This window comes from Musa acuminata, chromosome BXJ2-4 (assembly GCF_036884655.1).
Source record: "Musa acuminata AAA Group cultivar baxijiao chromosome BXJ2-4, Cavendish_Baxijiao_AAA, whole genome shotgun sequence".
Lineage (NCBI taxonomy): Eukaryota > Viridiplantae > Streptophyta > Magnoliopsida > Zingiberales > Musaceae > Musa > Musa acuminata.
This window is the reverse complement of record NC_088341.1, coordinates 2,140,997-2,157,636: the sequence shown is the minus strand read 5'-3', so window position 1 is coordinate 2,157,636 and position 16,640 is coordinate 2,140,997. Positions and strand designations below refer to the sequence as shown.

At 41.1% G+C, this 16,640-nt stretch overlaps 3 protein-coding genes across 4 annotated transcripts; 2 read left to right on the top strand and 1 right to left on the bottom strand.

Annotated features, from left to right (window-relative positions):
* The first annotated feature begins 1,657 nt into the window (after positions 1 to 1,657).
* LOC103980253 (NAC domain-containing protein 2) lies at positions 1,658 to 3,557 on the top strand. The gene is made up of 3 exons (XM_009396581.3): positions 1,658 to 2,291; positions 2,392 to 2,693; positions 2,770 to 3,557. Exons 1-3 carry the CDS (start codon positions 2,129 to 2,131, stop codon positions 3,307 to 3,309), a joined length of 1,005 nt encoding a protein of 334 aa, XP_009394856.1. The 5' UTR covers positions 1,658 to 2,128; the 3' UTR covers positions 3,310 to 3,557.
* A 1,458-nt stretch (positions 3,558 to 5,015) lies between these two features.
* LOC135580942 (transcription factor Pur-alpha 1-like) lies at positions 5,016 to 8,172 on the bottom strand. Of its 2 annotated transcripts, none has more exons than XM_065102712.1 (5): positions 7,299 to 8,155; positions 7,146 to 7,193; positions 5,881 to 6,024; positions 5,548 to 5,790; positions 5,016 to 5,450 (listed from the first exon to the last, which is right to left on the bottom strand). In XM_065102712.1, the coding sequence occupies exons 1-5, from the start codon at positions 7,551 to 7,553 to the stop codon at positions 5,298 to 5,300; spliced, it is 843 nt and encodes a 280-aa protein (XP_064958784.1). In that variant the 5' UTR covers positions 7,554 to 8,155; the 3' UTR covers positions 5,016 to 5,297. The 2 variants fall into 2 exon arrangements, 1 of the variants encoding a protein (XP_064958784.1); XR_010485778.1 differs by lacking the exons at positions 5,016 to 5,450; positions 5,548 to 5,790 and adding exons at positions 6,231 to 6,310; positions 6,586 to 6,934 and having other exon boundaries at positions 5,884 to 6,024; positions 7,299 to 8,172.
* Positions 8,173 to 12,626: 4,454 nt separating this feature from the next.
* LOC103980256 (uncharacterized protein At5g19025) lies at positions 12,627 to 13,964 on the top strand. Its single transcript, XM_009396583.3, has one exon. It carries the CDS (start codon positions 13,069 to 13,071, stop codon positions 13,735 to 13,737), a length of 669 nt encoding a protein of 222 aa, XP_009394858.2. The 5' UTR covers positions 12,627 to 13,068; the 3' UTR covers positions 13,738 to 13,964.
* The last annotated feature ends 2,676 nt before the right edge of the window (positions 13,965 to 16,640 follow it).

The window sequence follows — 16,640 nt, the reverse complement described above, 5'->3', positions numbered from 1 at the left end:
CATCACCAATTGGGATGCCAGAGTGTGAGTTGCTTGGAGGAAGAAGATTCCATTAATGATAATTCCAAGAGAGACTACTTTTACTGTATCAGAAGTGACTTGGGGGGGGGGGGGGGGATTCATCTTGAAACCACTGATGGTAGCATAAAATAACAACATCAAGAACACAAGCTCCAGTATATGGAGAACCCACTAAAACAATCTTGATTCAACTGCATCACCTCCAATGTTTCTGGCTTTACATCATAATGTCTAGCTTTTGGATGGTAACAATATGAAGTTTAGAAGATACACATCCAAACTTTCTAGTTAGGACACTAACATCAATCAATATGAATGCCCCACCATTGAAATAACAATTAAGCATATGCAAGAACTGACAAGAGATGCACATTGTAATGGTGGTGCACTGTCAGCAAAACCCAGGCAATATATATGATATGTGTTCCCTCGGTTTGACCATCAAATGCCTCAGGCATCAAGTTCATGTTTTCTGATACTGAAGACGACAAGAATAGAGATGAAAAGGGAGGGAAAGATATGATGTTTCCCAGATAAATCAAGCAGTAATGTGACTGAGCCCCAGGATTTTTATTGAAGCGAGAAATGCTGGGGTGACATTGATATCTTGGAAGGTTCTGCAACATGCCAGATGAAGAAGCAGCTGAATTCTTTGTCATTACGAAACAGCTGAGAGTTACATGTTTCGTTGTCAAGCTCCCGAGGAGGCATTTGCGGATGATGCTTCTGGTGACTGATCTTAATGGAAGGCTGGTGTAAACTTGATCATCAGCCATCCGAATCTTGTTTTGGTGAGGCTTGAAATGATATTGAACTATTTCACATATATTTATGAGATGTTTGGTGCATATCACAAGGAAGAACACGAAGCAATCTGCACATTTATTACAAGAACGAATCAGCTTTAAGAGTATACTTCTGCAAAGCTCATCAGAAGTAGCAAAAGTGTGTTTTTCCTAGAAGGAAAATAAGTTATCTCTATCATCTTAACTTGTCTTCCCCTCACTGGACCTGTAGCAGAATAATCTGGAGGATTGGATGCTGCTTTCAACCCTTTCTGTAGGCCTTATCGTCTTCTTTTCGAGTGTGTGGGTCTTCCCAGGACTCGCTGAGAGAGTTCCATTCCCTCAAGTCATGTCATCCCTATCTCCAAATGTAGACCCCTCTCCCTCCTTCCAATTCCACATAAACCCATCGACTGTGCCATATCTAACTCCATCAGTAGCCGCCACCAATCCTTCCATGACATGTAACCTTCCAAGTGTGGAGATGAGGGTGACAACCTCCTCATATACCTCATCTTTGTTGATACCTCCACCCGCTTTTGATCAGCATTCCTCTCTCCTTCTCCCTCTCGTTCTTGTCTTAAAAGTTGGGTTGTGGCTTTCCACATCCCCCACCTTCCCTCCATAATTAGCATCCCAAAGCTACGCGCAAGCACTAATCCAATGGACCATCCTACGTGATAGAAAGTCCACAGTGATTGCTCACTACTCCGATGAATAATTGAGGACTACATGTATTTTGCTGTTTCGAAGCAAGCGACTGAGGACACGCGTTGGATGCTCGTTTGTCTCCGACGGTGTTCCCTGTTCCTGCTCATCATATATGACAAAACTTCGCCAAGATACCGCGTAAAATACATGAGAAGAGGAGGGTAGTTTCGGGATTCCACGCAGCGGCACCTTTATGCGGACAGCGACATCCCTCGTCGTTTAAGGCAAAAGTCAACAGAAGACCTTCCGGCCGTCGGATCAGAACCATCCCATCAATCATCGCTACAGACCGCAGGACGGCGACACTAGTCCATCCGACGGTCCTAACCGTCCGAAGCAATAAGAGAGTTGTCCACATCCGACGGTCGAGATGAATACCAATCGTGTCAAATCATCGACGAACCCTTTCCGAGGCTCCGTTCCCACGTTGCCCACGACAAATCGAGTAATGCCATTCATGTCCACTGGCTCCTTCTTCTCCTCCCCGCTAAAGGACAAAAACCCACCACGGTATAACCACGCCCACCGCCTCCTCTCCCGAAAATTCCAATCCTCTCTCCCCTATCTCTCTCGGCTTCCAAGTCGAACTTAGTAGCTGAGCTAAGTTACCAATGACGAATCCGGCGGTGTCGCTTCCGCCGGGCTTCAGGTTCCACCCCACCGACGAGGAGCTCATCCTTCACTACCTGAGGAACCGAGCGGCGGCGGTGCCGTGCCCGGTATCGATCATAGCGGAGGTCGACATCTACAAGTTCGATCCATGGGACCTCCCTGGTCGGCACTGCCACCTCTTCCATCTCCACTTCTCCGGCGTTACAACTGCATGGTGTTGTTGACGTGGTGACTGATATCTATCTGTGCTTGCATGAGACAGCCAAGGCAACGTTCGGCGACCGAGAGTGGTACTTCTTCAGCCCCAGGGACCGCAAGTACCCCAACGGCGTCCGCCCGAACCGGGCGGCGGCGTCGGGATACTGGAAGGCGACCGGCACCGACAAGCCCGTGATGGCGAGCAAGGGCAGCGAGAGCATTGGGGTGAAGAAGGCCCTCGTGTTCTACCAGGGGAGGCCTCCCAGGGGCGTCAAGACCGACTGGATCATGCACGAGTACCGCCTCGCCGATGCCCACAACAAGAACAGCTATAGGCCAATCAAGCTCAGAGACTGCTCCATGAGGGTACGAATTCTGAGCTGTGGAACACCTCCCTGTTCCAGAACCTGTTTGATCTCCATCTGATGGCACGTCGTTTCAGCTGGATGACTGGGTTCTATGCCGGATCTACAAGAAGAGCCACCACCAGCCATCGATGGACGCAGAGAAAGACGACTCGGGCGTAGAGGATGTCGCCATGCCAACCCCACCGAGCGCCACACAACAGCACGACACCGCCAAGCTGCCGAAATCCTACTCCTTGTCCGAGCTCCTCGACGCCGCAGACTTCTCCGCGCTCTCGCGACTGCTCGAACGCCCGGCCGACGTGCTCGGTCTCATCTCGGAGAACAGCTCCATCGCGCATCCGTTCTCCCACCAAGGCTTCGACGGCAACAGCGACGGTTTGGCAGTGCATCATCTCTTCCAAGCAGAGTCCCCTGCTCCGATGACGGACAGCAATCCGAAGCGGCGGTGGACGGCAAATGGCTGCTTCGAGGACGGCAGTGAAGTCTCACACACCGGAAAGAGAGCTACAGGATCAAGAACTGCAACCAGTGTAGCAAACAAGTTCAACTTCACAGCTCAACAACCTTTCGTCGATCAACAACTGATGTCCAACCCTCACTTGAGCTTGCGCTGAACTTGCACTGCTTACACACCACGATAACATCACATCCCGCTATTAACTCTTTCTTCTTTTCTTAGTGTGCGGGTGTGTGGTGAAGTCTGTGGCTGAAGGTGTAGGCCAGGGATTCTGAATGGGGTCAAGGACAGACGCCATTTGATGGATCCTTGGAGAATTGTACTGGCTGAACTAGTTCAAACTTAGCTTGTACATGTCATGTCTTCTGGAGTAGAATATAATGAATCAATCATCTTTCTGGTGCTTTTTGGATGGTTATCCAGAGATGCTACAATAAGAACACCTTAAATAATGTACCCACATCCTTATCCGAAACCATATAGATGGGGGGACTGGTTCTTATCCCAAGAAAGAAGAAAAGGAAGAATATTTGCAAGCAATTCAGATGATTCCACAAGAAGATGGTGTCTAAAGGAGGCTTGATCTAAAGAGATATCTTTTGTAGTTTGTGCCAAGTGCTATGTAGCTCCTTAGTATGTTCCATCTTAGAACTCCTAATGAAGAAAAGGTTGTACTGTCTGGGTTACTACTACTCTTGTGAACTCTATTCCTGCTGTTAATAGAACAAGTAATCGGAGACTAGAGTAATGAAAACATTTCATACAACCAGCAGAATATTTGAAGGAATCAGGAAGACTGTGAGTGACGTCAAGAAAATTAACCTTTGATTATAATTGGCAGCACTCACTATCTTGATCGATTGAAGCGACAGTGACGAGCCCCACTTGATATCACGCATCATCAATGATCATGTTGTAGATTGATCTACATCACCTGCTGAGTCTTCAATTAAACAAGTTGGTCATGTGATGCATCAGCAGACTATTTAGTAACGGATAACAATGAATGACTTGGATGTGATGAATGTAAAATCACAGATCGATCAAATCATTATCCTGCTAAAAGACTATATGGATATACTGCTGCAACTTTATATCAGAGACCAAAAAGAATGTACCTTAAGGATGAGCTTCAGATGATAACTTTTCTCTGATTGAACAACACTGCAAACAGAATCATGTGATGGTAGCTGCCAATCAAAACACTCTGGGAGTTGGATATTTGCATCAGATGATAATCTTGGAAGCCGATAAGCTCGGCCAAAACCGTCAGTGTGTCCTTCTCATTCCGAATTATAAGATGATATCACCTTTCTGTGTCACCATCTTTTCCATGCATCAACCTTGATGATACAGGTCGTTCCATGAGGCTAAACATCCAGAATTGCAATTAACACTACCAAACAAGAAATGAGAGAGCAAAAATAAGAATCATTTTCTGAGAGAGCTGCCTTGCATCACAATCGTCCAACAACAGAGTTAATCCCTTTTCATTAGTACAGAAAGAGAAATTCATAACAGAAGATAGAAGAACAAGGATTTAGTTTCCAATTTCTCCAATCATACTTGTAGAAGTTGCACACAGAATATTTCCATTCTAGATGTTTTATGTCTGATGATTCTTGGAAGAATACCTTGTTTTCACTCAAAAATATCTGTCTGATTGTATATTTGTATTTTCCACAAGATCAGGTGGGATTGTTGTCCCAGGAAACAATCTCTTATGTACATTGACTCTTCTCAGATCTCATATAACTCTTGCTGCTACTCACCTTTCTAATAAAAAAGAAACCAATAATCTTGTGTTTAGCCATCGAAAGAGTACAAAAGGACTTTTCTAAAACAAACGTGTAAAAACATAAATGAAGATGAAATCCCAAGAGTAATCCACATTCAAAATGTTTAACCACTAGAAGAGCAAGTCACGACATATTATGTCTCACTTCTCTGTTCCTTCATGATTACAAAGATTGCCAAAAAACTCTCTGACTTCCGATTCATTATATAGCAAAATGTGATAATTATCACCTTGGACTGGAAGAAAGAAAAATCACACGGTAACCGGTGCTCCACACAGAGACTCAGACAACAGCTAGCAAAGATAGAACTAGTAAGTAAAAGTAAACCAACCACATGAACACCTAATCATCTCTGAACAGGCTCCAATGTTCGCACATTCACAGCTGGTATTCCCCCAAGTCTATCCTTGGTTATCTCCACAAAATGACCAATCGTGTCATGAAAATGTTTCAAGCCAGACAAGGGAAGGATTATTGATGAGCGATCTGATCCAGACACCTAATGGTTAAAAAAGACAGAAATAATAAGAATATCTGGATATTACCCCATACTAGAGAAGGAATCATTTTATACAAGTATTGTTGGATGATAATACCTCAGATATCCTCAGGTAATGACCCCTGTTATTGCTACCCAAATCAAAAAAGAATCTCTTTTGATCTGCTCTAATTACTTTTGACATCCCCAAGCTTCCGATCTCATCCTGAGGATGCAGTTCAACCAAACTATCAACATTTAAGTCTGATCCTGAAACGGGTTGGGAAGTGTGACCTGAGATAAATCCAGCACCAACATCATCTGAAAGCCCTGGAAGGTGCTCGGAGGGTTCCATATGTTGCTGGTTTTCATTAAGTTGAAGCAAGTATGAAACTGATTACAGACAGCATACAAACAAAATCAGCTGAAAAGGCATAGTTCACCTAATTACCTGATTGGATACAATGTAAAGCCTTGACGCTTCTTCGTTGATCTCATGTAAAATATTCCTGAATGCAGTCCATCCCTCTTCACCAGAGCTTCCTGCAGGAACAATAATTGTGCTACGGTTTCTGCTGACAGATGCTTCAGATACCTAAGGATCAACAACCCTTCATCAGCATAGCATGTCAAAGAAACTAAGTTTATTCATACTTATTACATGCTCTTCAGTGAATATCTTGCATCTTACGATACCATCAAGAAAAATAGTAAACTAATGGAGGGATATCCAAATCCCATTGATATGTAGATATATATATCAAGATAAAAGGAAGATTAATAGCTAATAAATCTACATACCAACTTGTACAAAAAAAAGAAGTCCTCTCATGCCCTTAATACATGAAACAAAATTCAGAAACAGACATCCTTCAGAAACCCTGAAAATAGTGATAGAAAAAGCTGAACAATTACTTTTTCCTCAATTTGGATATAAGCCACATGAAGATAAACAACAAGAAAGTCAAACAAAACATGGAAATCATTGTCATTCGTGATAAGTTTTATACTGAAACATAAAGTTCATATTATGTGATAAAGTTTGATAAATTTATTTTGTAGCAAGAAATCACACAAAGTCACTTCTTGGCATAAAACACCAAAAAGTCAGTATAAAATAATAAAAGGAAGATTAAAAGCTAATATATCTACATACCAACTTGTACACAAAAAAGAAGTCCTCTCATGCCCTTAATACATGAAACAAAACTCAGAAAGACATCCTTCAGAAACCCTGAAAACAGTGATAGAAAAAGCTGAACAATTACTTTTTCCTCAATTTGGATATAAGCTTCATGAAGATAAACAACAAGAAAGTCGAACAAAACATATTGGAATATTATATCTGTGCTGAAAATTGCTGGAGACAACCATTGCATGGGGCACCAAAGCGTCCTAGGGATCAATGATATGAATCTTTTCATGTCATTGAGCTCTAATCGAGGATGAAGAAAAATGCCATTTCTGTTCTCAGGAATACTTTCATGTACATAAGACCTGTGGTACTGCCAGTAGTAAGCCAACAGTTATTTATAATCTTGATTCACTTGATGTCAAGCATACGAACGAAAAAATAAGATAATTGTCATGTTATACACTTCAAAAAGTGTACGAATCAATGGAGCAAAAATCAAATAATTAACATTTCAGATAAATGAGAGGGAAAAAAGGGGCAAAAGTAAGTCCAGAGACCACAGCAGCAACAAGGCATTATACCTTCAAAAAGCGCCCCCTTCTGTTCTCACCGACGTCAAAGTAGAACACCTGCACAAAACTCCAACAACAACCGCACAACACAGAACTTGTCACACATACCAAAACCTCCCAAGATCATTTCCCCCCCTCTTTTTTCTTAATTTTTTCTTTCACCTTGGTGTCGAGCTTCAGCTCCTTGCTGAAGGCGTCGCACTCGTCGGTATTGACGTAGTAATTGAACAGGTCGACGAACCAAACGATGCCGCCGACGGGGACGATGATGGTGGATCTGGTAGCGGAGGTCTTCTCGGAGATCTTGAGGTACCTCCCCCGCGGGTTCTCCTTCAGATCGAAATAGAACAGCTTGTGCTCGAACTGGAGCGTCTTGCACAGCAGCTCCACGTCGTTCCCGCCGGACCCCCGCTCCATCGACTTGCGAGGCGCCAAATAGCCAAAGGAAGCTAATTAGGGTAAGGGTTAGGCTTCGGGGAGGGGGTTGGCGCCATGGGGTTTGACCGGAAGCAATCCTTCTCACTCGCTTCATTTTTATCGTCATTTTCTTACTTTCTCCCGATCGGATCGTAAGCTTTTCTATCTCCGGCGCGGTTAAAATCTCCGTGGCAGGCGATGGTAACGTGCGCAGAGAAGCGGGAGCCCTATCGGGTCGGGTTCGTGATGGATCCGAACTCGAATCCGCTGATCCATGTCCACGGCACACCATCTCTCCTCAATGTGACCAGCTTTGGAACAACAACCTAGCGCGGGTAAGGGATGGTCGTTCACGAGCAATTGGACAAACACCTGGTGCTCGTCACGAGCATGGACGAAGAAGTTCCCTTGAATCATCAGCATCCCTACAAGCAACCGGATGAACACCATGGGCAATGAATGGTCGCAACGATTAGGAGCTTCCCCAGACAAATCCCAAGCGAAAAGCACCATTGTTGGACTCGTTGGACTTCTCATGCACAGTTAGAGCCTTCCGATGCAGTGCTGAGACTTCCGGTGGCAGAGAAGCGCGACGCTGCTCATCTTTCTTTGTGAAGTAAACCAGAGGAATAGGGACAAAAGGGAACACCTCACCTTTATGCAAAGCTACCATCAGAAGCAAAATTAGGAATCAAAACCAAATCGATTCCATGCAATTTTGGTTTCAGAATCAACACTGCTGATTCAGTTTCGATTATGATTCTGTCCATCGGTTTCGATTCACAAAATAATAATAATAATAATAATAATAATAAATTACTCAATTAAATTTTAAACCTAAAATCATTAGGCTTTAAACTTAAAATACTAATCACTATATCATACAATCTATTTATATTTTATTATTTTTTATTTATTTAACTGGTTTGGAATAATGCATGTTGGTTTCTAAAAATCGAAACCAAATTCTATTTTAGTTTGAAACCTTTGAACTATTGATCCGATTCGTCCTAATGCCCGATTTTTAGTTCAAATTAGACTAAGATCATCCCATTGATCAGAATTTTTTTTTTATGATTATTCTAATATTGCTATGACTTCAAGTTTGGAAGAAATCAAAATGCAGGAGAAAAGAAAAAAGAACAATATAATTTAGTGTCTTATGGTGTGGATACACCACCATTCATCATTCAGAAACAAGCTTCATTTCACTTGTTTCGGTAATCTATGCTATACTATGCTATGTTATGATCTGCATGAAACTTGGCACACTGTAAAAGAAGATTAAGTATATGAAGAAGTCATTGGAACACAAGGCAACTGACTTTAATCTCCTTAGTAGCTTATCCTTTTTCAGGTCACAATCAAGCTCTTGTTAACGTTTCTTAATGTATGGTACCCTCTCTTGTTTTGTTCTGTAGCTTACAGATGTTATCTCTTTCAATGAGATCAAACACTGCAATGCAATGCAATGGTGGATGTCACTATGGGCTTCTGACCACCAACCATTCCTAGAACGATGGCCATGGTGATAAGCCTTGCATCACAAACCTCCACAAAATAAAGGGTAAGCGTTTTAGTTGATCTTACGGCACCTGCTCCATTCATGTTCATTGCTCAGGAGGACATCACTTCAACGTGGCAGTGCTCACGCAGCAGGTTGAACTGCAACCCTAATCCAATCCAACAACAGTCTTTTGCTGATAAGGGTTGCTGCAGGTTGACATGTGTTTTCCCTTGGACCGAACAAATCCTTCTCTACCCAAACCTTTTGGTGCAGTAACACATTGGTGTTGATCTGCCATGGAAGTGGGTGGTGAGAACTGCTGAGAAGAGGCTTATTAGGTCTTCTGCCAAACACTCGTTCCATCGACGTGTGGTCTGCGACAAAAGGATGCGAACGGTCCCATCGATTTCAAGAGATTTGACTTGGGAGCAGCAGCCAAGCCAAGCCAAGGAGGACAGCAACAAAGGATGTGATGCAGAAGAAGACACTGTCACTGTGCTCATCGACTCCCTTTCCATTCTGCTGTGGGATTGCACTGTTCTTGGTGATAGAAAAGATGAATGCACATGAAGACTGTGTGTTGTTTTCTGTGCATAACCACAGCCTTTGGAGTCCCTTTAGCTACTCTTCTCTCAGTTTTGGCCACCGGTGAAAGAAACACAAGCATAATTAGTTGCTACTTGGTGATTCATAAAACCTGTTAATTCCATGTACAGTAATTTACACAAGCTTTGAGATGATTCATATCATTATGTCTAATCATATGACCCACTCATACATGAATTATCACATTCGAATAATATGTGACGACTCTATGAAATCATTCTCATGCAATAACTCTCCTCTAATTATTAATGATTATTGAATCTATATATAAAAGGGCCTTAGGCATATTTTTTGACTCGAATTACTGATTACTCTAAATGTAATATTTCCTAAGTAAATTTTAAAAAATTCTTAATAATTTTTTTAACAAAGGATGTGGAATAACTCTCCACTAACCATCAATGATTATTGGATTGAGGATCTCAAATATATTGGCTAACCCACGTTATTGATTATTCTAAGCATAATATTATTTAAATAAGTTTACAAGACTCATTAACTAATTTTCTAATCATTTCGATGCATAATTATAATGGGTTTGGACTCGAATCGAGTTGAATATATGACTCCAATCCATATGTTAGTGAATAAATGTGTCGTGGTTGGTGAGTCAGCACGACCTTATCCACAGGTCGATATCGAGAATCTTCTGTTGGCTGAGCTGGATGCCGAGGTCGATCGGGCCCTCGCGACGGGGTGTTGATCAGCGTTCTTTAGTGTGCCGATCCGGGCGCCGTGTATGCCGAGCTACATCTCTCCTTATCCGGGGTGGTTGGCAGCTCGTCTTCGTGAGGTGGTCGCACCCTCGAGAAGGAGTGCGGGTTGGTGTTGGTCGGGATCTGGACCGATTGGCTGCTCTCCTTTGTGCATTGGATGGTGATTCTCGGGTGATTAGCAGCTCATTTTCGTGAGGTAACTACGTTTTCCTACAAAAATGACCCTCGACGGGACCACCTGACGAGGCCTCTCCGACGAGCAAGTCAGTGGAGTCATCAATTTATTTTTTTTCCCCTCTTGTCAGATACTGGCTAAAGGTCTTTATATTACTGTATGTGGGTCGATTGTACGCAGGTTGGTGTGATGGACGTACTAAGCAGTATCTTAGTACGGATTTTGACTTGGCATGTCTTAGGAGCGACGTCATCTCGGGGTCTCCGAGGTCGAACAGTGCCTTAGTACGAATTATGACCTGACGTGTCTTTGGGGCCAAAATATGTCGTATCAGAATCCATCCTCTTTGGGAAATTAAGTAGGAAACAATAGTGAGATATTAGACTTCATCACACCACAATTTGTATGCTTCACCTAACCATTCAGGTGAAGAAGTGGACATGGGAAAACATTGTATTGCAGTAAGATCCCAAAAGAAGAAGGAGACGAATAAGGAATATGCACTCTAAGATAACCTTATTTGGGATCTCTGATGACCAATGGCATCCATCATTACTCTTAATTAATTGATGGGATTGTTGAGAGTAAAAAATAAAAAGGAACATATGAGAATTAAATGTCATGAACTGATGGTAGGTAGAAAAGGCAAGAATACTTTTTTGCCTTGACCTCAACCTATATATATTTGCCAATGTAGCTCCATTGAGATGTGGAATGTTGGTGGGTGCTTTCAAGGGCCTCTTGCTTACCAAAAATGACCTCCACTAAACTTTTGTCACTAAGGGAGAAATTTACATACACATTCATATCATTAAACACCTTCATAATTAAGCCTTTCATTAATGAATCTCCAAATAACTCTTCAAAACCAAATCTATATACAGCTAAACAATGCTAGTGTATAGTACTATTTCTAGTGGTCTGGTCTGATCACATTAATTTTTGGTCAATGAGCTTTGAAACAAGCATAGTGTATGGGAAAAATATACCTATCCACTTGAAGATGCAAAGCATGAAGGTGTTGCCCTGGTCCTTGTTCTGTTATCAATACCAAGAGTTTATTTGAGTCTTGGTATTGAAGCAACAGACAGTCAAAGGCAAGAAGTTTATATTTGGAATTAGTCTTTGTGCACTTCAATGATGATTTTGATATTTGTTTTGTCCTCTAGGATTCATGGTCATTTTCTTCAGTTGCAAGTTAGGAAGTGGGAGCAATGTATCCTTGAAGCCACTGACTGAGTCAATTCCCTTGTATTGACTTCATGATTAATGGACAATTTCTCAAACCCAAATAAAACTAAGAATAATTTAGTTAGTGAAAATAAGTTGTAAGAACAACTTGTGATGAAAAAAATAAATATATTTTCAAAAAAAATAAGTGTAATCTTTGGCAAATCTTAAATTTACTTTAAACCTTAATTCTTAAAGCCACATTATGCTTTAATTCAAACAAGAAAAGTAATTTTCCTTTATTTAAAAAAAAGTGTTCTGTCTAAAAAAAAGGACAGTTTCTCCCTGAGAGATTTTCTTATGAAAAAATATTGTAGAATGAAAAATTGCCACAATAATATTTGAAATACACATATGCCAACATAAAATTATTTTTTGGTCTAATGACTGAATAATATCATCAACTATGACTTAATTCAGGATGAAGTGGGACCAATATTACATGGGGACCATGGTTTTAACAAAGGCAAAATTAATGTGCTAATAAAATATTTTCATTTGGATATTATTCTAAATGCAAAATAAATCTAAAATAACCCATAAGTCATTAACATCTCCTTTGGATGGATACTAATAAGAGGAGTACATACATACATGCTATATCCAACAGTAGAAGGGTAAAATTGTAAATCTAAAACACATAGGTCGTGTAAAATACCTTTTTTTCAATTATTAATTCAATAAAAATAAAACTGAAGGCGTATCTACTCGTGTATTAATTCCGTATTTGTATACGTATATATATTCTAGAAATACATGTTCGATTTGACTATTATAAACATATAATATTATACATATATAATATAATATAATCGCTTGCTTTTATTGACTCTGCGATCCACTCGTCATTCCTTCCTTCCTCGCACGCTCCTTCTTCTCCGTCGGCACCGCACTCTCCACGAGCGGTTACCCACCACCACACCATCCCCATCTCATCCCCCCCCCGCATCTGATCGATCGCCTCAGTCTCGATTCCGCGATATATTCTATCCCTATCGATCCCTTCGACTCCGGTCACCTGCGGTCGCCCGCCCCCTTGGAGATCTGGCCCCCGATCGATGGATCCACCCAATTCGGTGGATTCGTGTTATTCGAGAGAGCACGCGGTCTATGAGATCTAAACGAATTTGGTTCCGGACTTGTGAAACGGCCGATCGCTGCTGCTGTTGATCTATTGATATCGGCTTCTGCATCCGTGTAAAGTTTCCATCTTTTGAGATTATTTCCCCTCTTTCGGGGAGAAGGATTTGTGTGACTGGCGCTGGGTAATTTGGGTCGGCGATGGTGGATTGCCGGAGCTTGATCGAGTTCTGCAGGACCTTCGAGCAGCACCGGCACATGGGCAACACCCAGGCGTCTTCCGATCACCGGAGTGGTCAGTCGAGGAGAAAGATCAAGTCTTTGAACCCCCCGTCCCACCCCTTGTGCGAGCTCACCCCTTTTGCCGCCATCGACATCGTGATGCTGCTCTTGGTCCTCGGAGCGCTCGCCGGTCTCACAGTCCCCGACATCAAGTTGATCTTCCGGGAAGCGTATGACCTCCTGCCGGCCGCGATCGACGTCATGGGCGATGTCCTCTACGACGCCCCCATCGCTTATGCCGCCGGATTGGTCTTCATGTTCGTCACCGTGGTCGCCGCCTGGGAGTTCTTCAATTACCAGATGAGGAAGTGCGGCAATCCCTACTGCAAGGGTCTGCGTAAAGCCGTGGACTTTGATATCCAGCTCGAGACAGAGGCGTGCGTCAGGTGCTTGCCGCCGCTGCCAACGGGCGCATTTGGGACGCCCCCCTTGAACTTGGGACGGGATCAAAAGGAACTCGAGGCTGAGCTAAAGAAGATGGCACCCCCCAACGGACGCACAGTCCTCATCTTTCGCTCTCCTTGCGGGTGCCCGGCAGGAAGAATGGAGGTTTGGGGGCCAAAGAAAGCGCGTAGGACCAAGAAGTAGGCAGGAATACATGCTGCATCCTCTAGTACTAGGTCTTTTTCTTGTTCTCCTATAGCAAATAACCAGTTAAAAACATGGACTATGAGAGATACCCTTCCCTCTGTCAAAGAAGATAAAGATATGGGCTGTGTGGTTCCACATGTTCTGGGGGAATACTGGATTCCCCTTTACCACTCATACATCAGCAAAACATTATTATTAATAACTAATCTCTTAGAATTCAGTAATTTTCTTTCTCTTTTGTAGTTTCTGTTTCATCTCTACTTTTCTTTGATGCACGACATTAGAATTTCTTTTGGTGAACTGTTCTTCCTATGCTTGCACTATGCTGCCTCTTTGACAGATGCCATTAAGACTGCATTTAGTTTAAAGTTGAATCCTTGGGTGTCTTGTTTCTCAAATTGCTTACTGGTGATTTGGATTTCCATTCTAAGATATCTCTTTTTGCTATATGGGCTTTTAAATTAGTAGATCCTGCTAGAGTTTGGAGATTTATATTATCTTTATTATTCTATCATCTGCTATGGCTTGATAACTTCTTGCCAAGTGTGAAATTGCAACATAATGATGATATGAAGATGCCAAGTTCTCCGTCAGAATCCATGGGGAACCAATTATTCTTAAAGCTGTAGGTGTGCTACATATCAAGTAATCCTTGCCCGGAGCTGCCACCACCACTACTGCTCGGTGGGTTCCAATGGTTATACTCTCAAATAGCAGTATGTGTTCTTGCAACTGTTTCAGAATAAAATGACTGCTGCTACTCATGGATGCCTCAGAACACAATCATTGGTGTTTTGCAGATCAAAAGTCCTTACAGGTATGGAGCCCACTCTAGATGAGCATTTGATATAAATTTTAGTACTTCGATTATTACATCTCTTGTTTTGTTTCTAGCTGCATTCCCTTTGCCCTGCTGATGGGATGGAAATAAGAGTTGCATGATGTTTATAAGGTTATAATATCTACTCCACCTGTTAAGGTTTAATTTGGCTGTGGAGATTTTGTATCACTGATGGGGGCTAGTGAAAAGGGAAGTAGTATTTGCTCACACTGCCTCTGAGCATGGTTGGTTGGTCGAATCAAATCTTGTCATGCATCCGGCATTGGAATACATGATCAAGCATAGGACCCTTGCTTGACAAATATATGATCATGAGAGTAGTGGTTAAGACTAACTCAGCCACAGCTAATAAGCTTGATTTATGAGAAAAGATAGTGGGGCGCCGTTTTACTTTATCGAGGCATAACCGAGGTTTTATCCTTCTTTTAGCAAAGCAATCTCTGTTTTTACAGTTACTGTAGCTGTTGATGGATTTTTGCATTACTCACAGGTTTCCTGAGCATAAAACTTACATGGCATTTGCTATTTGATGTGCAGTGTAGGTGACTTCAAATATTCTTTCTGAAAATTACGAGATCCGGAATATTTCCTGTATTTCTCAGCAGATATATATGAACTGATGTGTTAAAAAAGTTATTGCAGATATATCTCTATTTGTGTGCTTAGAAGAAAAAAATCATTCTTGCTTCATAGAAAGAATCAGCAATTACAGACACCCCTCCACTTGGTTCTCTTTGTTCAGGCTGCAGTATGATGTGAGACTACATTATGGCTCACCTCAGTTTTTGACACCCACCTTGGTCACAAAGTGAACCGAGACGACGCCTTGATGCCATCAGAGAAGATGCTGCAAACTACTTTCACCGCAGCAGAAGCTTTCTAGTCTCATCTCTACTACTGTGGAATGTCTTCCATTATCTAGTCTTGATGGAACAAATGATTTTTTTTTTAGTGTAAGATGAGAAAAATTAAGCTTCCTTTTCATATCAAGATCTGAGCCTTGATAATATTATTTTGTGATAGGGAACAAGAGAGCATAAAACTACAGAGCAAAATCAAGTACTAACCTTAATATGTTCCTTCGATTTTATAGCAGTCCAAGGCAAACCTTCGTTCCTTCAAATATGAGCAAAGATGCAACACTAAATATAATATCATAATCCAATATAACTCAGTGAGCTTGAATCATTAATCGAATATATATAAATATATATTTAATTTAAGAACAATAGACTCATCAAGTCCATAATTCAAATCATTATGAATTGTTACTCATTTTTGATGGGAGACACAATTGATGTTTTAATATCTCTGGAAAGATGCATACGAGATCCAATGCAATGGTAGCTTCATGCTTTGTGACTTTATCCATGAATAATTATTTTATACCTATTTCTTTAATATTAAGATAGTCATTTTATACTTGTTTCCTCTATGTTTAAGACTAGGATAGTTCTAAAGTCACTTATCATGTTATGATCGAACGAGACACTGACCCATTAACTTATTGAGCCTAAATTATGGATCGAAGACTAATCATTATAATGAAACCATTGCACATGGCAATAACGACTTTAACTCATCAAACAAATTCATCGTAATAACATGCCTCGAGTTGGGACGCCTGTGCAAGTTATGGTAGCTCATCACATTTTTAGAACATTGTTTGTTTATTTTTATAGCACTTAATATTTAATATTGATAGTTAAGATAGAGAGAAAACATAAAATAAAAATTATTAGATAAAAATAGTTTTTGTTTAGATTTGTGGGCAAAATTACAACACAATACCTTAGTTTCTCAACATAAGCACATCCTCTGTCAACAGTACACACATATATATATATGTATATATATATATATGTATATATATATATATATATATGTATATATATATATATATGTATATATATATACATATATGTATATATATATACATATATACATACATACAGATACAGATACATACATACATACACATATACACATATATATATACATACATACATATATACATACATACATATATACATACATATACATATATATATACATATAC